This window comes from Quercus suber, unplaced genomic scaffold, assembly GCF_002906115.3.
Source record: "Quercus suber isolate HL8 unplaced genomic scaffold, Cork oak 2.0 scaffold_1, whole genome shotgun sequence".
Taxonomy (NCBI): Eukaryota; Viridiplantae; Streptophyta; class Magnoliopsida; order Fagales; family Fagaceae; genus Quercus; species Quercus suber.
Window position 1 is genome coordinate 1,174,620 of NW_027069468.1, and position 27,336 is coordinate 1,201,955.

Genomic DNA, 27,336 nt, shown 5'->3' on the forward strand with positions numbered 1-27,336 from the left:
TATAACTACATGAGTGAATTTAATTGAAAAACTCAAACTAAAAAGATAAGTAATGTGCTTCAAAATTTAGGTAGACCCCTTAATGATGAGAGATTCCTTTGGTGGACAATCTTTTCACACCCTTAGAGCATCAATATCTGGAATTGTAAAACTCCTAACATCAAACCACAAAAGGGAAGCATTACCCTAGAGGTTGATTGTAAACAAATTTACAACTGAGCCACAGTAGTGTCCTAAATTTGGAACCTATTGTAGCAAGGTTGCAAAAATAAAATAGTGTTTTTTTATTCCTTCTTTTCTTAAAATATCTCCTTCTTTCTCTCTTTTTGGTCTCCCATCTCCTCTCTCTCTCTGTTATTTTATTGTATAGATATATTATTTTAATATATTGTATATGAAAATAGATGTTAGGATGTTGTGTGTATTGTAAAGTGAGGTTGTATAATAGTTAAAATAACTTTTTAGATGATAAAATAGAACATTTTTTTTGCAATCCCAAATGCTAACAGTTACTGTACAAGATTTGAGAGAGAGCGAGATGGCTTTTAGTATAAATAAAAAAATCAAGTTTAGTTTTTTTAAGTGTTGTATTTTAAGTTCTTTAATTGAATTCAACCATCTGGTTGGTAATTGATCCATCAATACAATAAAAACAATATTATATTCTTTTAAGAACAATTCAATTTGATCTATTGGTTAAAGTAGATATGTGATTGATTTGAATTAAAACATCTCAAAAGAAAAATTAGTAATGTGTTTCAAAAGTTTGGTAAACCCCATGACGAGCTATTCCTTTCAAGGATATATTTTTCACACCCAGTTAAAGGATAAAGTATACCATGTTTCTCCAGCTAAAGGGACAGTTGTTAGATAAACTTTTTACAAAGGGCGGGAGGGGTGGCTGGCTTTTTGTTGTTTGGCACTCTGCAGTCTGCACTCATGCAATGGTTATGGGAAAGTAAAGTGGAAAGGTATAGTGTCAGAGAACTCAGAAAATATATATATTTTCACATTCCACTTTTGCTTTTTTGATTGCACACGTGTAGCTCACCAAGGCATACAAATGGCTCTCAGGGGTCTTGTCGCACTTCAATTTTTATTTCTTATATTATATATATATATATATTTATATATATATCCCACCTATGCCTATGGGGTTCATTCATGTATGAGTGGGTGTGGGTCTTTCAACTCTCAAAGCATCCAAAAAGAAATGAAAACATTGAAAAGCATGTCCAGTGAACAGTGTTAGCTAGACAATAATTTCTTATTTTTTTCTGTAGCCTTAATGCTATTATATGTTGGTTGGTGGATTCCACTTATTTAATTTTTGGTGAAATTTTTTAGGTGGGTACAAATCTCACCCATACCAAAATGGTAAAGTTTAACTCAAAACCAATTTTTAAAGCAATTTTCTCGAACTTATTATGTGACAATTTATATGACTATCACTTTGTTTTATTTAAACAAGTCACACGACTCTTTAAAAATATTAAATGACTAAAATTGCATATGAATAGTCTTTTTATTAGCTACATAGTGAGTTGGAGGAAGATCTGGAGCTAATCTTTATCCAAAAATCAATTAATATTTTAATCTAATAGTGATAAAAGAATAATAATCATAGAAAAAATACCACTCCTATTGAATTTATAAGAAAAATTATATTAAAATAATTTTACATGGTTTTAAGAGTCTTATAATTTAATAACATTGCATGGTCTAACTTATTAAGAGAATTAGGATTTAAATCCCCTTCTCCCACTTATTGTAAAAAAAAAAAAAAAAAAAAAATGATGAGAGATTCCTTTGGTGGACAATCTTTTCACACCCTTAGAGCATCAATATCTGGAATTGTAAAACTCCTAACATCAAACCACAAAAGGGAAGCATTACCCTAGAGGTTGATTGTAAACAAATTTACAACTGAGCCACAGTAGTGTCCTAAATTTGGAACCTATTGTAGCAAGGTTGCAAAAATAAAATAGTGTTTTTTTATTCCTTCTTTTCTTAAAATATCTCCTTCTTTCTCTCTTTTTGGTCTCCCATCTCCTCTCTCTCTCTGTTATTTTATTGTATAGATATATTATTTTAATATATTGTATATGAAAATAGATGTTAGGATGTTGTGTGTATTGTAAAGTGAGATTGTATAATAGTTAAAATAACTTTTTAGATGATAAAATAGAACATTTTTTTTGCAATCCCAAATGCTAACAGTTACTGTACAAGATTTGAGAGAGAGAGAGATGGCTTTTAGTATAAATAAAAAAATCAAGTTTAGTTTTTTTAAGTGTTGTATTTTAAGTTCTTTAATTGAATTCAACCATCTGGTTGGTAATTGATCCATCAATACAATAAAAACAATATTATATTCTTTTAAGAACAATTCAATTTGATCTATTGGTTAAAGTAGATATGTGATTGATTTGAATTAAAACATCTCAAAAGAAAAATTAGTAATGTGTTTCAAAAGTTTGGTAAACCCCATGACGAGCTATTCCTTTCAAGGATATATTTTTCACACCCAGTTAAAGGATAAAGTATACCATGTTTCTCCAGCTAAAGGGACAGTTGTTAGATAAACTTTTTACAAAGGGCGGGAGGGGTGGCTGGCTTTTTGTTGTTTGGCACTCTGCAGTCTGCACTCATGCAATGGTTATGGGAAAGTAAAGTGGAAAGGTATAGTGTCAGTGAACTCAGAAAATATATATATTTTCACATTCCACTTTTGCTTTTTTGATTGCACACGTGTAGCTCACCAAGGCATACAAATGGCTCTCAGGGGTCTTGTCGCACTTCAATTTTTATTTCTTATATATATATATATATATATATTTATATATATCCCATCTATGCCTATGGGGTTCATTCATGTATGAGTGGGTGTGGGTCTTTCAACTCTCAAAGCATCCAAAAAGAAATGAAAACATTGAAAAGCATGTCCAGTGAACAGTGTTAGCTAGACAATAATTTCTTATTTTTTTCTGTAGCCTTAATGCTATTATATGTTGGTTGGTGGATTCCACTTATTTAATTTTTGGTGAAATTTTTTAGGTGGGTACAAATCTCACCCATACCAAAATGGAAAAGTTTAACTCAAAATCAATTTTTAAAGCAATTTTCTCGAACTTATTACATGACGATTTATATGATTATCACTTTGTTTTATTTAAACAAATCACACGACTCTTTAAAAATGTTACATGACTAAAATTATATATGAATAGTCTTTTTATTAGCTACATAGTGAGTTGGAGGAAGATCTGGAGCTAATATTTTTCCAAAAATCAATTAATATTTTAATCTAATAGTGATAAAAGAATAATAATCATAGAAAAAACACTACTCCTATTGAATTTATAAGAAAAATTATATTAAAATAATTTTACATGGTTTTAAGAGTCTTATAATTTAATAACATTGCATGGTCTAACTTATTAAGAGAATTAGGATTTAAATTCCCTTCTCCCACTTATTGTAAAAAAAAAAAAATTGTAACGTGGTTTTATTGAATTTTATTAAGGAAGTAAGAATTATAATGGTAAGATTACAATTTATGATTTTCCAATGACTAAAATTGAACTTTTCAAAGTTTAATGGTTAAAATAGAACCTAACTTAAATTTCATGGACCAAATTGATACCCAAAATGTATGTATGTCACAATTAGAAAAATACCATTGATGCCTCCCTATTATGGAAGTCAATGGTTACTAATGAAGTCAGTTATGCCTACCAACTAAGACCCATTAACATATTCAGTGAATAATTTATCTCTATTACTTTTTAACCAATTACATCAACACAAATACTTTTACCAAAATTTTATTATGAATTTGCATAAGCTTTGTCTTATAGAATACACACTAGCTAGTAGCTACTTCCGTAATTTATATTCTAATGTGAGCCTACAAGTACCTTAGATAAAATAGCCATCTATTTCATATAAGCATTTTTTTTTTTTTTTTTGGTTATGAGAATATGTATGCATATTAGATTTATTATTCTTTTATAAAATAAAATAAAAAATTCAAAATGATTATAAAAAAATATAAAGGAAAAATAGAGAGGGAAAAGAGGAACTTTGCTTAGCATTTTCATTTTCCCAATTAGGCAATTTAACTGGTGTTGTTGAAACTCAAAATCTCTACAATGACATAAGTATCATTATTTGTGGTATTGGTTCCAGACAATTACATGCTCAATTGAGAAGTAAACCATTTTATACGTTGGGTCCAAACCTGTTATTCTCATCGAATCTTCTAATGGAACTTTATTAGTACATGTTTTAAATAGATTGTTGTTGTTGTTTTCAAAGTTCTAACAAAGTACCCGATCACACGGTTACATAAATATTCTACATGTACTATATATAGTCTATGGATGGAATTAATGAAACTGCAATTGGTACGAACATCTTCCTATCAATTATTGAAATATTGCTGGTTATTTAGGGTCATTCTAAGACTACCTTTTCACTAACACTTTCTATTCTTACTTTTTTTTTGCATTGTTTTATATAGTATTAATAATTATTTTTGTACCACTCGTATCTTATATACCATTAAAGTGAAACTAATAAACTTGTGGAGGTTCTCAAAAAAAATAAAATAAAATAAAATAAAATAAACTTGTGGAACTTGAATATTTAGCAAAATAAGAAGGATAGTTATGGACTTTTGAGAGGCATATGTCAAAATTTTAGGACAAAATTGGGAAATGCCCTGTTTGAGCAAAAAAACCAGTATTATGTCCTCTTTTCCAAACTAAATAGGGAAATGCCCCTCTTTTGTAACTCGATTTTCTCAAAATCGAGTTATAAAAAAAAAAAAAAAAAAAAATTCTAGAGCCCTATAGTGGCGTTTTTAAGGACTTATAGTGACATTTTTAGGACCTATAGTGACGTTTTGTAACTCAACTTCCATAAAATCGAGTTATAAGCAATTTTTTTAATTCTTTTTACCTATAAGTCGATTTCATAGAAATCGAATTAAAAAACGCCACTATAGGTCCTAAAAACGTCACTATAGGCTTCTAAAAAACGCCGCTATAGGGCCTAAATCGATTTTGAGAAACTCGATTTTCAAAAGAGGGGCATTTCCCTATTTAGTTTGGAAAAGAGGGCATAATGCTGGTTTTTTTTCTCAAACGAGGCATTTCCCAATTTTGTCCCAAAATTTTAACCCAAGGTCCTCTTGATACAATTTGATATTAAGATGACTATTTTAAGTGAGATATTTTCTTATATTTCAACATTAATTACCACTGCGCACTCTTGGCACAATAGTCATTTCACAAGTATAAGTATTTGCAAGGTGTAAGGGCAAGGGTCAGGATTCAAATCTCCAGAAAGGAGCTTCACACACATATACACTTAGATTAGGCTGAATAAAAATTCTATCTTGTATATATAAATAAAAAACATTAATAAAATATTATAGAGTTTGTATTTAAAATCAAATTTGTATTTTTTGATATGTAAAATCATTAATTAAATTTTTGTATTCAAATTCTATTAATTAATTTACTTAACATAATCCATCTTAAGTAGGATTTTTATCAACTTTAATTTTGAAAAACTCCTATATACTTAAACAACTGTAATAAATATTGTTAATAAGATTCTATAAGCAATACACGCGTTTGATAAATAAAATAATTTTGTTGAATTAAAATTAAGATATTTCCTTCTACTTTTAACACACTTCACAAAATAAATTTATTTTTGAAAATAAATCAAAATTATTTACAATAAAATTAATATTATATTTAAGAAAACATTTGAGATAAAGAATAATATTTTTACAATATCATTGTCTAATTGAGAACCTATTAGGACCAAATTTACTGGGCATTAGACAATTGGCAATTGACATAAATAGCCCTATATTTTGACAGGGGAAGACAAGAGAAATGGACAAGGATTGTAACCTTCCCTCTCTCCTAACTCTTCCCCCTTATTAATATTAGGCTTAATAAATATATGTGATGACATCTAACCACTCCCTTAAAATCAACTAAGGTCGGTGATTCCCCTTTCTTATATTTATGGTAGACATAGATTGAATTTATTTATTTATTTATTTTTATTTTTTTGAAAAAGGATATAGATTGAATTTAATAATGGAGTTTATCGTAAATGTGAAAGGAATAAGTATCATATTATCATACTTTGGGGTATTTAATAATTACTCTTTTACTGTATTTTTTTTCCTCACAATTATCATATGTAGTTGTGTTTAATTGTCTGCCACTTTCACATAAATTTATTATTATTTTTTTATTATTTATAATATGTCACGTCAGAATTGTGGCACCGAAGAGTTTGGTCCTCTGCGTTCTTCTTAAATTACTTAGCTAATTATACTTGACAACTACTAATCATTATTAAGTTAGACCATGAAACATCTTTTCATCTTAAGTGATTGAGGAAACAGGTAAAAAGTATGATGAAAGCTTTACCACGCGGAACCGGGGGACATCTTCTACCATAATTATCTTACCCCAGACATAAAATTAATTATATTCTAGCTTAGTTGTTAACTGACGCAAGTAATCACTCATTTGTCAACCAAATTGCATTTCTATATACCATGCCATGACTTATCTACAGGCTTGAATCCCACCATCCAATGGACCCCAATAAAAAAGAAATGTAATAAATAAATAAAGTTGGAAGTAAGTTTTATAGACTTGTTTATCTTGACAAAAAATATATAATTTTTAATAGAGATAAACTATAAATTTACCCCTGAAGAAAATTGATGGCACACTAATAAAAAACGTCCAATCATTCCAATTGTTCTTTGCTTTGCTGAGTCCATGGAAATCTTCAAGGATTGAGACCCATTAAGATGCGCTACAATATTTTACAGAAGAAAATGACAAGTCACATGAAAATAACAGAGCATCCTTCCCATTACCATTAGGAGAAAAGGCCAAGTAAAAAGTACTGAAAGAACATTTTATCTACTTTTTTTTTTTACTGAAAACTATAGGAGAAAGGCCAAATGCCAAGCTAAAATAACAAAGCACGCTTCCTAATTTGTATGGCTTATGCCTTGGTAAAATTTACGCATATTGTATTTTTCGAATGCATGTGATTGCTTCTAACTAATTTATTGAAAATTCATAACCAATCACAAAGTTTAAGATTAAGACTTGTTGCTGTTACGTGTATTAGATGCAATAAATACCTTATTATTGACAAGAAATTGTATCATTAAGAGTCTTGTAAATCAACATGTTATTCTTTGCTATTACTATCAAATCATTACACACACAAAAGAAAAAAAAAGTTGAAATAATTGAAGTGACAAGTTTCTAATGGTTTCTATAAAAGTATAATTTTGGGTCCTTATGATAATGTTGTTCTAATAACGTTGTTTATATTTTTAAAAATATATATAGGTTAGAGAGTATGTGAAAATACTGTTTAAAAATTAAAAATTATTGTTTAAATTGTAATACCAAACACCCATTTTATTTTTTATTATTAAAACTTACCACCTTAATTATTGTTGAAAAAGAAGGAAGAAGGAATTGTGGAGGTAGGTATATTGTATTAAAAAGCAAAAAAAAAAAAAAAAAAAGGGTAACATCATGCAGGCACATCAAGAAAAGTAGAAAACAAACAAAGAAGCTTTGGTTTATTAAATAACCTTTAGATAACAAAATTTAGTGTTGAAGAAAGGAAGAAAGAACAGTGTTTTTCCCATTTGTCCCTGTAAATATAGGCAAAAGAATTGTCCAAAACAGGAATTTCACTCTCTCTCAAAAGCTACAAAAGACCTCGACATGCTTTGAGACAGTGTAGTGGAAATCATGTTGACTCACAGTGTATCTGCTTCGACCTCACCACAACTACAAGCCTGAAAAATAAAAACCACTCTTTCTCTCTCTCTTTCACTCACTGTTCACTCTCTGGTATGCAAAAGGGTTTTACTTTTAAATAACCCATTTTCCCACTTTCTTTCTTTTCTGCTCTCTCTCTCTCTCTCTCTCTCTCTCTCTCTCTCTCTTGCTTGGTTCCTGAGAAACTATAGGAAAAGTTTAAATAAAAATTTGAACTTGATAATTCTTTCTACAATTTTCTCAGTGACCCAAGAGTTTGTTTGCTCTTTTCTTTCATTTCCTCTGGTTTTGGACTGCCCAGAAGTGGGATTTGTGTTTTTTCTATGAATTGAGATTGTGCATGATCAATGTTGTTCTTTGTATTTTAGTTTTAGTTCTGGGATGCTTTTAAAGTTTTATGCTTGTTAACTTTTATTTTTGTTCTGCAATGCTTCTTTTGAATGATATGTGGATGTGTTTCCATATGTCTCTCTAATGTCTTAATGTTTATGTTGTATGCACCATATAATAATTGTTTTTGTTTGTGTGTTTATTTTTCCAGCCTTATGATTTTTACATAAAAGAATGGAATTTGGCTTCTGGGTTGAAGTGTAGAAGGGTGATGTATGTGTTTTCATTTACTGAATGTTTTTTGCAGGCATTTAGATATTTTGTATAGCATTAAATTCTGAGACTTTTGATTCTGTTATGTGATGGAGTCTTGGAGTTACAATTCTGAAGGGAAAGGCATTTTGTTTTCTGATGAAATGGATTTTCAGATTGATGGTTTTGCTAGAAGTAGAAAAACATTAATGGAATGGGACAATAAACATAGTTATAACTTTGAAAGTAATGAACTTGGTTCTGGTAGAGAAGTGGGTGAGAGCACAGAATTCATGGAATTGGGATTCTCTGACTTTGTGAGAAAACCTTTTCATGGTAACCAAGCAGTGGAAATGTTGAGTGGTGAGGTTGGTAGTGGTCCTAGTAAAAGAGTAGTTTCTCCCACTTGTATGATTACTTCAAATTCATGTTTTGGGGAAGTGGATTCTGAAGCAAAGCTTTCGAGTTCTGTCATGGATGCTTGTAGTCAAGATTCATCACTGATTGATTTAAAGCTAGGCAGATTGGCTGATTATGAAGATGCAGAGAATAGCAAGCTTTTGAAAGAGAGACCCATTTTGTCATCGTCTGAAGGATCATCCTTGCTGACAAAGAGAGCGCGCAAAACAAGTTCATACTGTCAGACTGCCTTCTGCCAAGTCTATGGTTGTAACAAGGATTTGAGCTCCTCAAAGGATTACCACAAAAGGCATAAAGTTTGTGATGTTCACTCCAAGACTGCCAAAGTTATTGTTAATGGCATTGAACAAAGGTTTTGCCAACAGTGTAGCAGGTTGATCTTTTTCTCCCTTTAGCTTTTGATTTGATTGTCTTATTCTTTAGTTGTGATAGTTAGCTCAGCACATAGGTATATAAGGGCAGATTCTTATTCTTAGTTTGCGTCGGTATGGGCCACTAATAATGATTCTTATTTGTTTATCATAGAGTGTGAAGTGGAAATCTTTGTTGGCTTTGTGATCCAATTGCAAAATACACGTTTATTTAATTATTAAGATGTAAATATGATCAAGAAACCAAGAAAAGCTATGCACCTCTATTTAAATAGTGCATATAGAAAGCCAGAAAGGAGGCAATCAAAACAACTCTAGCAGAAAGTCACATATCCAAAATTTCTCACAACAACAACAACAAAGCCTTAGTCCCAAAATTTTGTGGTTGGCTATGGATTCTCAACATATTAGTTAGCGACTTAGCATTGGCCACATGTATGTTTTTCCTCCATTCTATTATATCTAAAATCATATGCTCTGTTACTTCCTTAATTGACATGTCATTTTTTATTACTGCTACTAATGTGATAACATATCCAAAATCTCTAAAACTGAAAAATGAAACCAATCCTTTCAGTTGTTTTCACTTAGACCTACACCCTTGAAAGTTCTTTATTAGTCTTTCCCTTCTAGCTGAACCAAAATATGCTAAAGGTTTTGTCTTCCAAAAAAAAAGTTATACTCCAATTAATTTCCAAAACTAAACTCTAGAAAATATCATTAATTGAACCACCTCAAACGAAGCAGAGGTTATGACCACATCTCATGAATAAAAGGCAAAGGAATACCACCTTAGCATTCTATTTGAGAATCTTTTGTTTGGTAGAAACACTTATTAGGATCCATGTTTGAGATATGATCTATCCCAAAACCATGGAACCCCTTGAGCATCTGCCTTGTTGACACTCAAGTGAGCTTGGATGTAGTTATTGAAGGGGACATGAAGTTTAAGAGTGCATGTAGGTTTAGATATTATTAGAGACAGAGAGAGAGAGAGATCCAATTGCAAAATACACGTTTATTTAATTATTAAGATGTAAATATGATCAAGAAACCAAGAAAAGCTATGCACCTCTATTTAAATAGTGCATATAGAAAGCCAGAAAGGAGGCAATCAAAACAACTCTAGCAGAAAGTCACATATCCAAAATTTCTCACAACAACAACAACAAAGCCTTAGTCCCAAAATTTTGTGGTTGGCTATGGATTCTCAACATATTAGTTAGCGACTTAGCGTTGGCCACATGTATGTTTTTCCTCCATTCTATTATATCTAAAATCATATGCTCTGTTACTTCCTTAATTGACATGTCATTTTTTATTACTGCTACTAATGTGATAACATATCCAAAATCTCTAAAACTGAAAAATGAAACCAATCCTTTCAGTTGTTTTCACTTAGACCTACACCCTTGAAAGTTCTTTATTAGTCTTTCCCTTCTAGCTGAACCAAAATATGCTAAAGGTTTTGTCCTCCAAAAAAAATGTTCTACTCCAATTAATTTCCAAAACTAAACTCTAGAAAATATCATTAATTGAACCACCTCAAACGAAGCAGAGGTTATGACCACATCTCATGAATAAAAGGCAAAGGAATACCACCTTAGCATTCTATTTGAGAATCTTTTGTTTGGTAGAAACACTTATTAGGATCCATGTTTGAGATATGATCTATCCCAAAACCATGGAACCCCTTGAGCATCTGCCTTGTTGACACTCAAGTGAGCTTGGATGTAGTTATTGAAGGGGACATGAAGTTTAAGAGTGCATGTAGGTTTAGATATTATTAGAGACAGAGAGAGAGAGAGTCATATATGATTATTGATGTTTTTGTTAGTATGCCTCTTAGTAGGTTTTGTCTTTTCTAATTCAACTGTGTTCAAGTTTATCATAGGTATTTATTTAATTGCGTCTATTTTATCAACCTACATTGTAATGAATGTAGAATCTAATACAAACCTATTATTTTCCATTTTATCAATACAGTTTTATAGATCATTGTCCAACTCAGCTTAGTTAAAGTGCTTTCTTCTTATTCTAATATGAACTGTGGTCTCTATGGTTAATTAGATTTCATTTGCTGGCTGAATTTGATGATGGAAAGCGAAGTTGTCGTAAACGCCTAGCAGGCCACAATGAGCGTCGAAGGAAGCCTCAATTAGATACCCTCTCTGGTAAATCGCATAAGTTTCTTCAGTCATACCAAGGTATGAACATATGTTCTGGCTAATCCCTTTTATATACAACAAATGCCCCCCAAAAGGAAAATGAATAGTGAAAAAGAAAAAACATAGTCAATGCATAATGGAATTCCAATTAAAGAAGATGATGATGATTTTAAGTCAACTATAATCTACCATCCACGAAGCAAATATCTTAGCTAAATTTTTTTACGCAATCTGTTGATGGTATTTCCCAACACCCCCCACCCCCCCCCTGCCCCTCTTCTTTTTCTTTGTTATTTTAACTTTTATGCACTTAAAGCTTTCAGTAAAAAAAAAAGTAGTACTACTACCAGTGGATATGTTCCTCCAACTTTATAAAATTCTATTTTATGCTTTTATAATAAAGTTATACATTTACACTCTGTCTGAAATTCCTTCTTTTGTTTCTAATAGTTATAAGGCAAGGTACTTTAATTAAAATATATTAAACTCTTAATGCCTGAATTGATAGCCAAGCTGCATTTGAAAAGAGTGCGGCAGGAAGCTGTTAAAAAGGGTATATATATATATATATCGGCAGTTGCCTTGTTCTTTCTTGCTTCCCTTCCATCAGTTGTACATTGTCTCTCACAAATCTTTCTACTGGCCACTGGAGAAATGTTTCTTGAATCATGACTAAAATCATGTCAAAGTAATTGATCAAGAAGTTACTTTTCATCTTTGTTTAACTATAAAATTTCGTTTCAATAGCAAATATTCTACCCATACTTTAACATTATAAGGGTTTTGCAGGCACGAGATACCTGGGGACTACCATGACAAAGAGAACACCCTATGTTTTCCCAGATATATTTCAATCTGGCGTTATTTATCCAGAAAAATATGAACAAGCTAATTGGCTTAGACATATCAAATTAGAAGGGGAGTCAATTTGTGGTCCTCAATCAGCAATACCTATCACAAGTGGACAGTTGCTTCCAAAAACTTTTCTACATCTGCATGGCATAGGGAAACAATGTTGTTCCGGGGTTCCTTCATCTGGAGCTGAAGAATGTGCTGTTGCTGCATCAACTGTCCAGGAATTGTCTGGGGCCTCAATATCCAGTTGTGCTCTCTCTCTTCTGTCAGCTCAATCACAGGACCCGTCAAACCATTTGACAGGAATTCCAATAGCTAGCCCCCAGGTTATGCAAGATGGCTTTGCCCATCATAGTGTCAGTCAAATTTCTGACAAACCATTAAGGGTAAACTCTATGGAACAATATGGACCAAATGGGTTATATTCATATGGGATGAACTCGTTGGAAATTGATAAGATGGGATCTGTAATGCTTTCTGATTCTGATCATGCTGCTGATTTTCAAGTTCACTCTAATGGGATTTTTCAAGAGTCAGATATTTTGAATGCCAAGTATTGTCCTTCTCCTGAACATGCACCAACTGTCAATTTGCTCCAATTGTCGTCACATCTTCAAAGAGTGGAGCGACAGAGAAATTCCAATGAAGTAAAGCAGGAAAATGAGGACTTCTGCTATTTCCCAACTACTAGAGCAGTGTGCAACCCACAAGGTATGTAAAACATATTCACTTTAAGGCCCTATTGATCCATCCTTTCTGTTGCACTTTTGAGAGTGCTGATGCTTTCCTAGGCAAAATTCTTGTATGTCATGCTAATGCATGGATGATAGGCACTGGAATGAGGGTACATGGTAGTGCTTCTTGAAGTTGAAGAAAAATGAAGACAAAAATAAGACTATCAATAGAACTTTGTGATACTATAGGCATAAAGTAAAATAACAGGGCTACTTATGCTGTTGTGTTGAATTACTTTTTTAGATCAATAATATGTTGATCATTTAATTTGGAAGATCCAAAATTTAGCACCAATTTTAAGATACCTTAGTTAAGTCTATCTTTGATCTTTCCAATTCAAATGAGATAAGCTCATAAGAAAGATCAATGTACAGAAAATAGGGAATAAAAAATGGCATGTCTAGCTTCTTGTCACCTCTTGGAAGCCAGTTAAATAAAGTTGTTGTGAAGATTAAATGAAAACTGTTTTTTCGGTGCAGGTTAAGGGGAGGCGGTTGAAGATATGGTTCATCAGAATATCCAACTAACTTCATTTGGTTCTGTTTCAAAGGTTGATAGTAACTTCAGATACCATTAGTAGGAAATTCCTTTTTCCAAAAGGTAAATAAGAAAAAGATTTGTGACTTCTGCTAGTGTAAAGTGATTTAAGTTAGATTCTGTAAGTTCCTCTATATACCATAATCCCTTTATCTCCATATATTATGCTAATTCAAGGATTTGAATTATTGATGAACCAAATCGCTATATCATTGGAGAATTTTTCGCTGTTATTGATCTAAACAGGGCCCTACCGTCTCTTCGATTGCATGAAGAGTTAGGTTTGAGGGGACATACTAAAGTGCAAAAAAGAATGAGATGACATAAAAGTCAATTCAAGAATCTAGAGTCACTAACTAGCATCTTATAGAAATCTTTTTCTATATGAAAATTGTTAATGGGGTTTGATACCGAACATGAATCGATAACCTTTTGACTCATGGGGTAACTTTCCTTATTGTTAGTTTTTGTTAAAATATGCTACAGTTGGAGTGTGTATGTGGTTGGAGCTTGGTCTTAGTGACATGATGTCCTTTGTGCAATTATTTTGTATATAACCACTAGATTTGTATAGATTATCCCAATGTTCTGGGAGTAGGCTTGAGACTCTTGACCAGACTGTGCTTACAGATACCTAAAAGAATATATATTTCCATCTTAGGTATTTCCTCTAATCTCACCCCACTTCCCAATTGAAGTAAAAGTGGAGTGGCCGCCTCTTCCACTCATCAAACACCCCCCTTTAGTGCACCATGCTCATTATTCAATGAACTGTAAACTAAAGGCATTCAACAACTGCAAAAAATAAAGCCATCAATTCCCATTTGAATATTGTTTATAATATTTGCAGAGGGGTTACAACTTGGTCATAAAGTAGGATAACCTTAGTTTCTACATATCTTTTTGACAATACAGCTAATGGCTTTAAGCAAAAAACTCTATTTTATGCATGTCTGTTTGCATTTGAGCAGCCATATGCACCCGAATTATCGTGCTTCATGTTGTAGTTGTCTCTATCGAATGACATATTCAATGACGCATCTCGAAGGCACTAAATGACCACTTGATGCTAATTATATATTTAAAAATGCCTTAAGCACATAAATCAAAGGAGTTTTTAGAATTAATTTGGATGTGTTTGGTAATCCATGTGAGTTCATGTAGGGACTCTATATATGTTATTCACCTCATAAAAAGGTAGCAAATTAGCTCTTAGATGACCCATATGCGGATACACTAGCACGCTATATAATAAACTGCATATATCAGGGTAAGTAGAGCTCACAATATTCTCATACCTACCATATTGTAGTCACACGCACCAAGCAAAAGAAGTGATGCAGTAATACACTAACGCATAGAAAATGTGCGGTTTTGAAAATATGAACATAAGTATATGAGGCTAATAAACTAAGATCAGAAGGTTTTTGAAAAACTGCACACAAGTATATAAGCTAATAAACTACAGCCAAATGAAGCAAATGAAACTTTATGTCTTCCTAGAAATAACAAGGAAATCACCCTGTGAGAGAGAGAGAATGCTCAGATAATTTTCAACGACTGATATCTTGACTAGATTTCCTTGATCATTAGTTCACCATTTATTGGGCTACAGCAAAGATCTACAAAGATAGACCCATGAGTCTTTTAGTTGGCTTAATCTGAGCCCAACTCCAGTGCCACCTTTATCTGTCAAAACTTCTCAGGAACCACAGGATCTATTCATGGGTAATGTATGTCATTCAGAAAATGTTCAAAAAGATTGTGAGATTCTCCTAAAACAATGTAAAAAAATTCTCACCTGACCTCTTCACCCAAAGAGGTGATGGACTGATGGGATGGGAACCAATTTTGCTTGTCCTGTCTCTTTTTGAATGTGTATATGTGTGTGTTCATGGCGTGTATTAAAAACATATTTATTTTTTTATATAAATAATTAAATATTTTTTATACATATCTTTTTTATATATTATTTAAGTGTTGTATTGCTATTTGCAAAACATTTGCTTTTTCTATTACTTAGTTATCTCATGAGCAGTGGCAAAGTCAGGAAATTATGGGCCAATTCAAATATATCATTATATTTTGATAGTTTTAACTCTCTCTATACATGTGTATGACTTTATTTTTGAAAAACAACAAAAATATTTTGCTAAAGAGATTTAATTATATATTTTTATTAACTTATACTTTAAATGCTCCTAAAATTAATGACTTATATATACCAAAAAAGTCAATATTAAAAGAAAAATAAAGGAGACAATAATAAATTAAAGAGCATTTATACTTTTAAAAAAAGAAATGAAAGGGGGTCATCACCTAAAATTTACTCAATATTTAAAATAAAAAAAAAGTTTGCTCAATATTTAAAATTGTTAACATTAAATAAAGGGCGAGGGGGCATTTTTGGAAAATCAACGGAGGGCCATGGCCCCCTAGCCCCCCTCCTTCCGCCTATGCTCATGAGTGTTCATTTCTTTTTCTCTTTAAACTTTACCACATTAATGTTAAAATTACCTTATAACCTGCTTCTCCCTTAACTTCCTTCGATTTAGCTCCATTTAGACTTTTTCGGCCCAAAAGAGGGACAGGATAGGGATGAAGCACCCATCATTTGATCCTGCCTATAATACTGTTGACATCCTTAAATTATAGTTCCCAGTTTGCTCTCTTTCAAGATTACCATATTAATCATTTAGGCTTTTGCACAATCAAACCACTAAAAGCTGCTTTAAAAAAAAGAAAAAGCTACTTTACTAAATAATATGCAAAAGGGTCCACAAAGTCATGTATGATTAGAGATGGGAATTAAAACCTACTAATATTAAACGGAAAAAAATCTTCTCTATTTCAAATTAAAATTTTTTATGATAAACATTAAATATTATAGATCCAAAACTATTTCAAGTGTCACAACATTTAAAGTTTTTAAATAACATGGCATCATGTAAACTGATAAATATAAAAACTAAAATCTTAAAATAGATATAATCCTATTCCAATAAAATGAAGATACATATTTTGTTGTGAGTATCAAAACCAACCCCTGGAGAAAAAAAAAAATAAAATAAAATAAAGAATCAAATACCGAAAAGAAGCTAATGAGGAAAATTTTTATTTTTCCAACACACATATGTATGGACCCTTTCGGTGAAGTGACTGAGTGTCAGACTCAGTGTAGTGAACTTATAATAGTAATTATAATAAGTAGGATTTGATTGGTTTTAGTCAGGTTTTTCTGATCCCCAAAAAAAAAAAAGAAAAGGAAATACATAGGTTTTGTTAGCGTAATTTGTATATAAATACAATAAATATATCATATATGGGTTTGTCATTTATGGTTCAAAGCTTCAAATTAATGGTAGTATAGAATATTTAATAAAAAATGTTAAAAAAGAGTACGTATGTGTCTTTAGAACAATTATTAATAAACTATATTAAAAAAGTTCTAAAATCATTTTCATAAAAAATATAAAAAGTTATCAAAAAAATTAATTGTTTAATTATTTTCTCATAAAATATTCTAAAATAGTTCTTAAATTAATACTCTTATAACATTAGTTAACATTTAAAAAAAAAAAAATTAATTAGCCTAAAGACTACTGAAAGTTTATTAAGTTCTAAACATGCACGCCTATAAATGCAGCCATGCAAGTAGGTTTATCTGAGCTACAAGCTAGAAACATAAAACTTTTAGAAGTTAACAAAGGCCACAGTTAGCAGAATTGGTACCCGGAAGCCAAACTTACAAAATTAGTTCAAACTGATCAGTTCTTAATAGCAAATATTACATAAATAGTCTTAACTCTCATGGAGTAGGTAGTTCATCAAGAAACAAATAACATCAGGAATGATATGAAGTAAACAAGATGAGAAAGTAAGTTCGAGACATGAAGCTAAATCGAAAAAATCCAATTTTGATTACATGCTCAACTGCTGCTTTCCAATTGGGTGACGGCATTGTCAGTTAGAAATATTTAACTTCATTCCTGCAAAATATATAAGCACTTATGCATATCAATATTCTTGCTGATCGGCACTTGAAATTCTAAGACTTCGAAGAAAAAGGAAAACCATTTTTCAATATCAAAATAGAAAGATGATGATGATGTGCTCTTACATTGTTGTTGCTCCCAGAAACTGATCCGGCTGGTGAGTTTGGAATGTACCTAGCCCACTATTGCTCAAAAGTTAGTTTAGATGATAAGGATATGAAATGCTTTAAGTTTTAGTCTGTGTTTAAAAAGTTCAACATAAACAAATAAACTAAAATATTAATGGGAAAAAGCTGATACTCTTTACTGAAAATTGACTATATATGATTCTGCTTACATTTTTTGCTGCCGTGCTAAACGCTTCTCGATGTGGTATCTCAGGGTTGGCAGCCTTGATACGTTGTATCTCCTCCCTTTCAAATATAAATAAGTTTGAAACATATCATTCTTGAGAAACTATATTAGCAATTAATACTAACTACGTACAAATGTTTCTAGGCTAACAATCAATACTAACAAACTATAGCATCAACAAATTAAAGTGCAGCTTTTATTATCAAGACAGATACAAAAGATATAACAAATTTTATTATTGGTAATATTTGTTGAATATAAGCTATAATACATTTACGATACTTTATTTTATAACTGAAACTATGAGTTAAAATCATGATTATAGGAATTATGATTTCAAGTCATGGTTTCAATTAAAAAATGCAAAGTGTAAAACTATGTAACGGTTTGTGTGTAATACACACAATTATTTTATCATATAATTTTTACAAATTGTGTAAATTTTTGAACAAAAGAAAAAAGATAGTTAAAAAATTTATTTATTATATAATAGATGTAGTACTAACTACATTTTTAACGATATCAATTAATAGGCATTTTGTAATAAAACTAATAGAAATTTTAGCATTTTCGAAACATTAATATTTCACTACTAGTACTAGTAGCTATGAAAAGTGGCAAAATCATCAGTAACACACGCACAAAAGGAACACTTCCCCTTACTTCATGAATCGATTGTAAGCAGACGGAAGTCTGTGCTTCTTCTCAGGTGCTGCAAAAATAATTGGACATATATATAAGTTGGAGAAAAGAGAAGTAAGGATAACTTTTCTGAATTCAATAAATATAGAAGTGTTTGAAAAGTGTATCTACGTTTTACAACAAAGGGTGCTTTTGGAGACAAGGGCTCGCTAGATGTTGATGAGGATGATGATGAAGAGTAGACTTTTCTGAAATCATTGCAAAAACCCTGCTTCTCCTTGAGACAAAAACACCTTCCATTAGTGACTAGAAATGAAAAATATCCTACAATCTTCATTTTTAATTATGCTATTCCAGAAAGATTACACAATATATTTTTACTAACTCTGCTTTTGAACATACTTAGTGTCATATAGTTTGTTCATAATCAAAATTACATACTTAGTGTCATATAGTTTGTTCATAGTCAAAAAAGCAAGAAAGAATGTTATATTAAGTTGATAGTCAGCATTATATTTTAATCACTCTATTATGTATGGTTGGTGTTATAGAATAAAAATTCTTCTTCTTCTTTATGCAGGTGTAGATGTGGGGGTATTTTTGAGGATTACTCTTCCTCCTTATTTTCCCCCTATTTCACTTCTTTTATTTTTATTTTTGGGGAACCGGGATGTGGAAGATTGGAGCTAGGGTTTGCAAGAACACAAGTATGTGGAGACTAACCTGTAGAGAAAGTGAGTGATCAGGACATTGACCTTGGACTGGAGGTCTGGTGCTGATGAAAGAGAGGTTACTACAGTGACCACATTTCACAGTCACAGTGTCCAGCAACCGCTTGAATGGAATCCCAACCTAGTATACAAAATGCAACGACAGAAGACATAAAATCACAAAGTGGAAGCACAACATAACCTAGTAATCAGAAGCAAATTATATCCTAAAACCGTCTTTAACATATAAATTAACAACTAGTACTGCTTGAATGGAATCCCAACCTAGTATACAGAAAAAACATGAGAAGACTCATAAAATCACAAAGTGGAGGCACAATATAAGTATAAAACCAAAAATTAGCAACGAGTGCTATAATCTTGCAGAAATATAGGATTTGGTTTAATCTTTTTGTATGCAACAAATTTTGAGATTAGTTAGGACATGTATTCTTTTCTCTAATTCAATTCAATATGCTATGATTCATACCAGAAAAACATGTGGTTATTATGACTGTTTGTCGGTTATATAGAAAGCAGCATTTTCTAAATACTATCTACCCCATACTTTGAAGTGTACCATCCAGAAATGACACTTCTGATAGGCATTTAAAAGGGTTTCTATTTTGTTGAAACATTAGAAGAAAAAGACTATAATGATCTCTGTATAGGTATATAAGATTATGGGGTTGGAAAAAATCTTTTACCGCAAGAACAGTGTTGCAGAAGTTGCACCGGACATAGCAGAGATGCTCTGATGGTGGAACTGAGTCCATGGAAACTTTGTCTTCAAGATTCATAGTGAATAAAAGATGAAGAAAAGGAAGCAGAAGAAGAGTGTGTTGAAGTGGGTGTGAAAGCTAAGAGGAAAGTCTAGGGTTTGTGATGATAAGGGAGGTATGGATTGCTAGCTTGAGGTGCTTGGGGTAGAGTCAAAAAGCAAATCTATGTTTACTATACTAGTCATTGTATTTGTACCTACACTGCTGAACTTTGTAGTCACAAGCTGACACTAAAGTGACTGACCAAAATCTCTTCATTTTCTCGTCTACGTTGGAAGAGCCCCAAGTTCTCATTTTCATTTCACTTTTCCAACTATGTTGTCTGTTTAATTATTTAGTAATTTACTATATTTTTTTTTTTTTTTTTGAGACACATGAAAAATGAAAAATGAAAGAGTTCTTTCCGTAAATAGTTTAATTGAGCCAAAAGGTAGGTTATCAATTTTGTTTGTCGATTTTATAATGAATGATCTTGAACATTTGTCTTACTAAATCAATCATGAGTTGTCAATTGTCATTTTTAGCCTATGATAAGCGAAGTTTAGGTTTCTGTTTTCAAATCCCATGTCGGATAGAAAATTAATAAAAATTTAAGTGCACTAATTGTTTTGTGAGATAGCAAAAGCTTTGATACCTCTTTGTTATGTATGTGGTGCACACAAAAGATTGAAGATTTCCAAAGTCTCTCAAGTATCAATTAGAGTTCATAGTTCAAGTTTTTGAAAAATTGACAATCAAGGTAAAGTTACTGCTTCCAGTATACATCAAGTTGTTGGAATGAATCTTTAAGAGGGTACTTGAAATCGTGAATTAGTGTGTGTTCACATTCAACGGAGTTCACTTATAAAAGAATTTATGGATTTAAAGCTATATTGAGTAATCTCAATAAATTTTACATGAGGTAGCAATTTAGGATATGGTTGTTTTATTTGTAAATTTCAATTCTATATAGTGAATATGTTTTACTTGGGGTTGGTGGTTAAGCCCTCCTAGTGGCTTTTTACATACTTTGGAATAGTTATTCTAATTGTTTTCTCTACAACATCATATTCATTTTTACTATACACAATATTTTATGGCTCTAACCAAAGCCTCTTGCACAGTTGGACTACATAACTTACTTGGCTTAATTTATTAACTGGTTAATTGGTACAAACAGGGTCTAAATTACCTAACAAGGAGGTTTGATAACTCCTATAAATAAAGTGGTGGTATAGCCTTTTAGTTTGTGTGAGAGAGTGAGTTAGAAAACATGACTTTACATGGTGAGAAAGTAAGGATTAAATTTTGTTTAGTGTGTTAATATGAGAGCACCTATAAGACTATAAGTGTATTGGGGATTTGTGCGACGAGGTTGTATGCATGGTTATGTAGTCTTATGTTGCTTGTCTGCATTATTTTGTGTTATTTCACAACAAATTACTATCAAAGTTTTCGTTATCACAACATGAGTTGGGCTCGAATAATTTGGGTTTTAAAATATAAAAAAGTGAACATAATTTAGTGCACTAAATTATGTTCACTTTTGACTCCTTTAATGGATTGTTTGAGCACATTTTATGGAGCTTTCCAAGCCTATCTACCTCGAGTAACTTGATTCTTTAACCCTTGTTTTCATTTTCACTCATAAACAACAATCCAAAACTACGTTGATCCAAAATCTGTTGTGTTTCTCGTCAGTTTTTTAAAAATGTGGGACACATATAGTTCCTATTGAAATTGAGATGTCCAAAAATGCTACCTTCCCAGCTGCCCACGTGAACCAAGGGTATATTACTGACTTTCACTTCCTTGGAATTTTGTTTAATTACCTGATTATTTGCCTTAGCAAATTATCTAATTTTATGACCAATTAACAAAGTAGTTAGACCTAATGCATTGCCAACTTTTATATCTAAGTATCTCTCAAAACTTAATTGTTAGAAGATCATTGATTACATGTAATTAAATGATATTTAAATTCTTTTCTTATATAACTTTAGGTTTTTGGAGCTAGTACTGAAAGTTTATTATGGTATCATAATCATCATGATTTTGAACTAAATATATGCCTTTATTCTATATCTTCTATTTCAAACTATAATCTTCGTTATAGGATAAGTGGTACCTTGTTACGAACTTTCTAATCCAAACCTGTTTGATTGTATATAATGCATACGTACCAATTGTACATAGATGCGTGACCCCATTAAGTTTGTGACACTGAAATATCATGCTTGCAAAGGTAAGGCAAACTGAATCTACTTTGAAGATGAGGGGGACATTAGCTCTGCTTGTCCTGAAGGGCCATGGACTATACTTGAGTGGTCATTGATTGTTCAGTTCGTAGATGGTGGTGTATGCATGCTCTTTCAAAGGAATTTATATGTAGTCAGGTGCAGGTTTGTCTCTTCCACAGAAAAGTAATCCCAGATGAAATGGTGATCACTTAGAATTTTCATTGATTGAAATGAAAGAAACTAAGGATCTCCCTCAACTAAGCCATACAAATTGTCAAATTGTGCTTGTTCATTTAGCTGAGGTACTTTTTATTTTATTTTTTATTGTATACTGAAATGCATGTGGTGTTGTGGGTTTACAATATCTAGTAAATGTGCACAGCCGGGAATTGGACATGTTACCAGAAGCACCAACTTAAGCATCATATAATCGAAGAATCAAACCCATTCTGTTTAGTTAATTAGGTTTAACTAGTTGGGTGATTCTCACAAAAAAAGGGGGGGATTAACTAGTTAGGCAGGGATAGTGGGTTGCATATATACTTTGCATGATTTTGAGTAAAATTTTTATACTTGCAGTTTATATATATATATATATATATATAAACACCACCAATTTCCTCTAATTTATGTAGGGAATTCAACCGAAATTCTCAACATGTGAGAAAAAAAATAAAATAAAGAAAACACACGCCAAAGAAAAACAATCACACGCACAAAACAATATTTACGTGGTTCAGCAATTTGCCTAGGTCCACGGAGTTGCAGGGATTTCACTATCATTAGGAAAATATACAAAGTGCAGCTATAGTATTTTCACTCTCTCAAAAAAAACAACAAGACCGAAAAACCCTAATCATCAAAAAACGGTTTCTATATCCTGCACATAAGATTTACAATGGGCTACAAAACGGGCCAAAATTTTTTTCTCGGGAGTGTTGCCCCTAGACCCCCAGGAGACTTGTCCATGAGCACTCCGGCTTGGGCTTGTCGACCCAAGCCTCCACTCTATGGACTAAACTTTAGAACATCTTCTATTAAAAACCATACAACATTATTCTGGTCAGATCAAGTCGTCAACCGGATTAAACATAACTATACTCCACAAAGCCCAATAATTTCCTAGGCTTTGAATTTCAACTTAAGAATTTCATTCAGATCTCAATGTATATGCATGTATTTATGATAATATAAGGACGCACTTAGCTTAGTTTAGAACGAATTACAAGCAAGGTTGTCACTCATCTTAAATAAGAGATATAAACTTTCAAACCAAGCTCAGCCTTTGTAATAACAAGCCTGCAGGCAACTTGACATGCTTTTGTGATTGTTAATGTTAAGAAGTTGCATGGTATCCAACAATCACCATATATATGTAACATCGTATATCCAATCAAAATTAAATGATGAACTTTTTCAGTGAACATTAAACACTACTCTGACTACTCATCCATAATCATTATTCCACTTGACGTACGTGATTTCAAATTGTTAAAAGAGTCAACAAGTTGCATGTAACTCAAAACTTTCACTATATGAATCCATGCATTCTATGAAATAGTTAACTTTCTCCTCCTACTAACTGTTCATAATTTTTTGATATCCATGATTGCGACCATGTCCTACTACCTAAACTTGTTTTTAATTTAGCATGTAGAACTAGAAGCAAAAGTTGTTAAAAACTGCTATCAGAGACTGAGATACCCTTCTGATACAACAAGATAAAATACTTTAAAAAAATGGAATCGTTGACAGGTCCAGCCACATCAAACACAGCTTATATGTGTAGCTAGATAGCAACTACAACATCAAGTAATTCCAGGTAAACAAAAAGACACTTATCGGGTCCAAATTATCTAATAACAAGTATGGTTAAATATGCAACATTTTTTTACAATTTTTTTTCCATAACCAGAGTCTTTTGTAATTAGAAAAACATCATTTTTACTTGTACTCATAATTGACATATAACTGTTGATATAATCAATTACATCGTCTATTACATTGTGATTGATATGTATATAATAAAAATGATATCTGTAATAAAACAAAGTGAAAATAATGTTGTTTTAATCATAACAATAATGTCAATGATTATGAAAGATATAATATTAAGTCAGTAATATTTGAGAGAAGTTCAATGAATGAAAAAGATACATTCAGCCCAAAAAAAAAAAAAAAAAGAAGGAAAAAGATAGACAAGAGAATAGGTCCTGTAATCCATTCCTTCATTTGTGGGTGCAATGTAAAAGAAGGAAACTTGAAGTAGACGGGTGCTGAAGTCACATGTCACTGTCACATAGTGAAAGAAAATGGGAGCTAGGGCAAGGACCAGGAGATGGGTGTTTTTTTGGGGTGTCATTTTAGTGATGGGACGATTCCTGAATTGCCAGAATAGGAAACAAAGCTATTTGCACACTTGGGAATCTCCACCTTTCTCAGCTGGTATAAAAAACTATTCTCCCAAGGCTTACTTTCCCTCCAGGCCTAAGCTAGCTCTCATCAGTATTCAGTATTCAGTACTCAGTACTAGTACTAGTTGATTTATTCACCACACTTTACTGTCTTTCTGTGATACATAGTATAATTTATGGGAGGGAACGTTTGATACCCACGAGATTCCCATGTCTTCCTTGAACCATTGTCCATTGCAGACAGTCCCAATTCATTTCAAACCTTTGTTTTCTGCGTAGTTCTGTTTATTAACGGATTTGGACACATTCATTTTGCCTATGCTCCTCTTTCTTTTGCACCTTATTGGGAAATTTTGATTAGACTACTCTCTCTTTCTCCATTAGACCAAAAGTTTGTAAATAATGGAAATTAATATTGAGTTATTGACAGCCGTGAAATAGCTAATTAGAGCCCAACTAAACTTAGATCTCGTGGAGACACGATATCTCGGTTGATATTTTCTACAATTATAATTGATAGTTTTGATAGTTTTTTTTTTTTTTGGATTTTAATCAATAAAGCCTTGATCTGAGTGGATAGCAAATGTTGGGATTCCCTCATGTGTCTTTATTTATAAGAGGGGTGAAAAAGTGGATGAATAAAAATCAAATAACTATCATGTTTTTTTTTTTTTTTTGGTTGAAAATAAAAAAAACTATTATGCTTGTAGTTTGAAACAATGGAGATAATGGGGTAACATATATATATATATATAGTATTTTCTCTCCCATTCTCCCTACTTTGGAAGGGACAAGAATGGTGGTTGGGTGTATCTAAAGTCCTTAAACACCATATCTTCTTTTCTCTCTCTTTTTAGGTAGCCCAACCAGATGATAGAAAGTCATAATCTCCTCTTCTTTTTCCTTTCAATCTTTTTAGTAGTCAGCTCTTATTTCACCCTAAAACCAAGATTTTAGAAACTCTCACCAAGATTTAAAACTATGATTAGACTAAGGGTATGTTTGGTTGGAGGTGAAATAGGATGGATGAAAAATAAAGTTGAGAAAATAAGGAAAAAAATAGGAGTGGGTGTTGTTTGACAGAGAGAGAAAGGGAGGAAATTTTTTGCTAGAGCTAGACATTTTCCACTTGAGCCCACAAAAAATCAATGTCTCCAAATTGGAGAGAAAACAAGCGTGAAGAGGTTGTTGCTTGCCCAATTACCAAATTACACTTCTCCAGCACGTGAAAGACAAATCTAATATCTCTCTCATTCCTTTTCTTTTTTTTTTCTTCTATGCTCTCTACACAGCCACAGCCACAACCACAACCATGTGAAACAACAACATGTCCAAGTTTGTTCTTTACCAAAGTCTTTTTTCTTTTTAGTTTTGAGCCTATAATATGTCATATATATTAATTATATTATGTTATATTATATATAATAATAAAGGAAAATAATATAACGAGCACAAAAAAATAATAATTAATATATTATATTATATATAATGCTATTTTATTAATTTTAGTTCTTAATAATTAATATTTTCTTCTTATTTAGTGAGTACAAAGAAATTATATCTTATATATTATGTACTAAGGACATAATAGTAAATTTATATAAACTGTATTTTTTATCTTTACATTTTTCTCCACAACAAAACAAAAAAGATTTCATCCCTTCACTTTTCCATCCTTCTAACCAAACACACACCGAAAAGAAAACTAAATATTTTATATCCTCCCAACCAAATGGACCCTAAGAGTCCAAAAGACTTTATTTATTTATTGCTTTTGCTTTTTAAATAGCTGTTGAAATCCATCATCCTAGTGGGTTATGAATCTTCTCATTTCTAGTTTATATATTCACATTAGCCTCACCGTTAGCTAAATTCTAGCTAAAACCTTTACTTTTTATTTTTCCTAATTTTAGCTAACCTACACCTGCACCAGACTTTTTATATTATTTTTCTATTCTATTTACATATTATTTCTTCTCTCCACACACACACATATATGTATATACATATACTTCTTTTTAATTTCTTCTCAGCCTTTATAACTCCTCATCTTCTACCTCCTCCCTCCTCTTCTCTCAAAATTCAGCTAAGTTTTACTATTTTTCAAACACAAATTGAAAAATCCAACCAAGCAAGACTTACACATCAAGATACATTTGTTGCTAGTCTCGGCAGCATCATAATCCGAAGTGGTTGATTACTTGATTCAACATCTTCAACTAAAAAGTTATAGTAACAAAAAAGAAAAATTGTTATAATCAACTCCTAAAATTCAAGGCCAGTTCAATACAATTTGAGGCCTAAGATGATAATTTTAAATGGAGCATTTAAAAAAAAATTTAAATATATAGTAATTTTACATATCAATAAAACATTTAAATTATTCTCAATTCTTGAGAAAAAAAATTATTAATTAAATTTTTGTATTTAAATTTTGTTAACATCTCCTTAATATGAATTAGGATTTTATCAATCTTAATTAATTAATTGATTTATATTATATTATATTATATTATATATATATAATCATATTCCCTTTTCTCCTTTCAAAAAAAAAAAAAAAAAAAAAAAGAGGAAAAGAAAAGAAATTTTGTGGATTTAGAGTTTCAATTTGGTGAAATTTTTGACATATATAAATAACTAAATATAACAGAAAGAATTAAATAGTTGTATAACCTGCTTCACTCACCAACAAA

General features: G+C 31.5%; 2 protein-coding genes across 3 annotated transcripts; one reads left to right on the forward strand and one right to left on the reverse strand.

Moving 5' to 3' along the window:
• Positions 1-7,790: 7,790 nt before the first annotated feature.
• On the forward strand, positions 7,791-13,725 carry LOC112029430 (squamosa promoter-binding-like protein 6). Of its 2 annotated transcripts, none has more exons than XM_065772886.1 (5): positions 7,791-7,928; positions 8,398-9,231; positions 11,300-11,436; positions 12,187-12,963; positions 13,467-13,725. In XM_065772886.1, exons 2-5 carry the CDS (start codon positions 8,549-8,551, stop codon positions 13,469-13,471), a joined length of 1,602 nt encoding a protein of 533 aa, XP_065628958.1. In that variant the 5' UTR covers positions 7,791-7,928; positions 8,398-8,548; the 3' UTR covers positions 13,472-13,725. The 2 variants fall into 2 exon arrangements, with proteins under 2 accessions (XP_065628958.1, XP_023917881.2); XM_024062113.2 differs by having other exon boundaries at positions 8,494-9,231.
• Positions 13,726-17,572: 3,847 nt separating this feature from the next.
• On the reverse strand, positions 17,573-20,001 carry LOC112029409 (protein CRABS CLAW). The gene is made up of 7 exons (XM_065775801.1): positions 19,933-20,001; positions 19,239-19,367; positions 18,687-18,792; positions 18,537-18,585; positions 17,857-17,932; positions 17,645-17,701; positions 17,573-17,578 (listed from the first exon to the last, which is right to left on the reverse strand). Exons 1-7 carry the CDS (start codon positions 19,999-20,001, stop codon positions 17,573-17,575), a joined length of 492 nt encoding a protein of 163 aa, XP_065631873.1.
• Between the last annotated feature and the right edge of the window lie 7,335 nt (positions 20,002-27,336).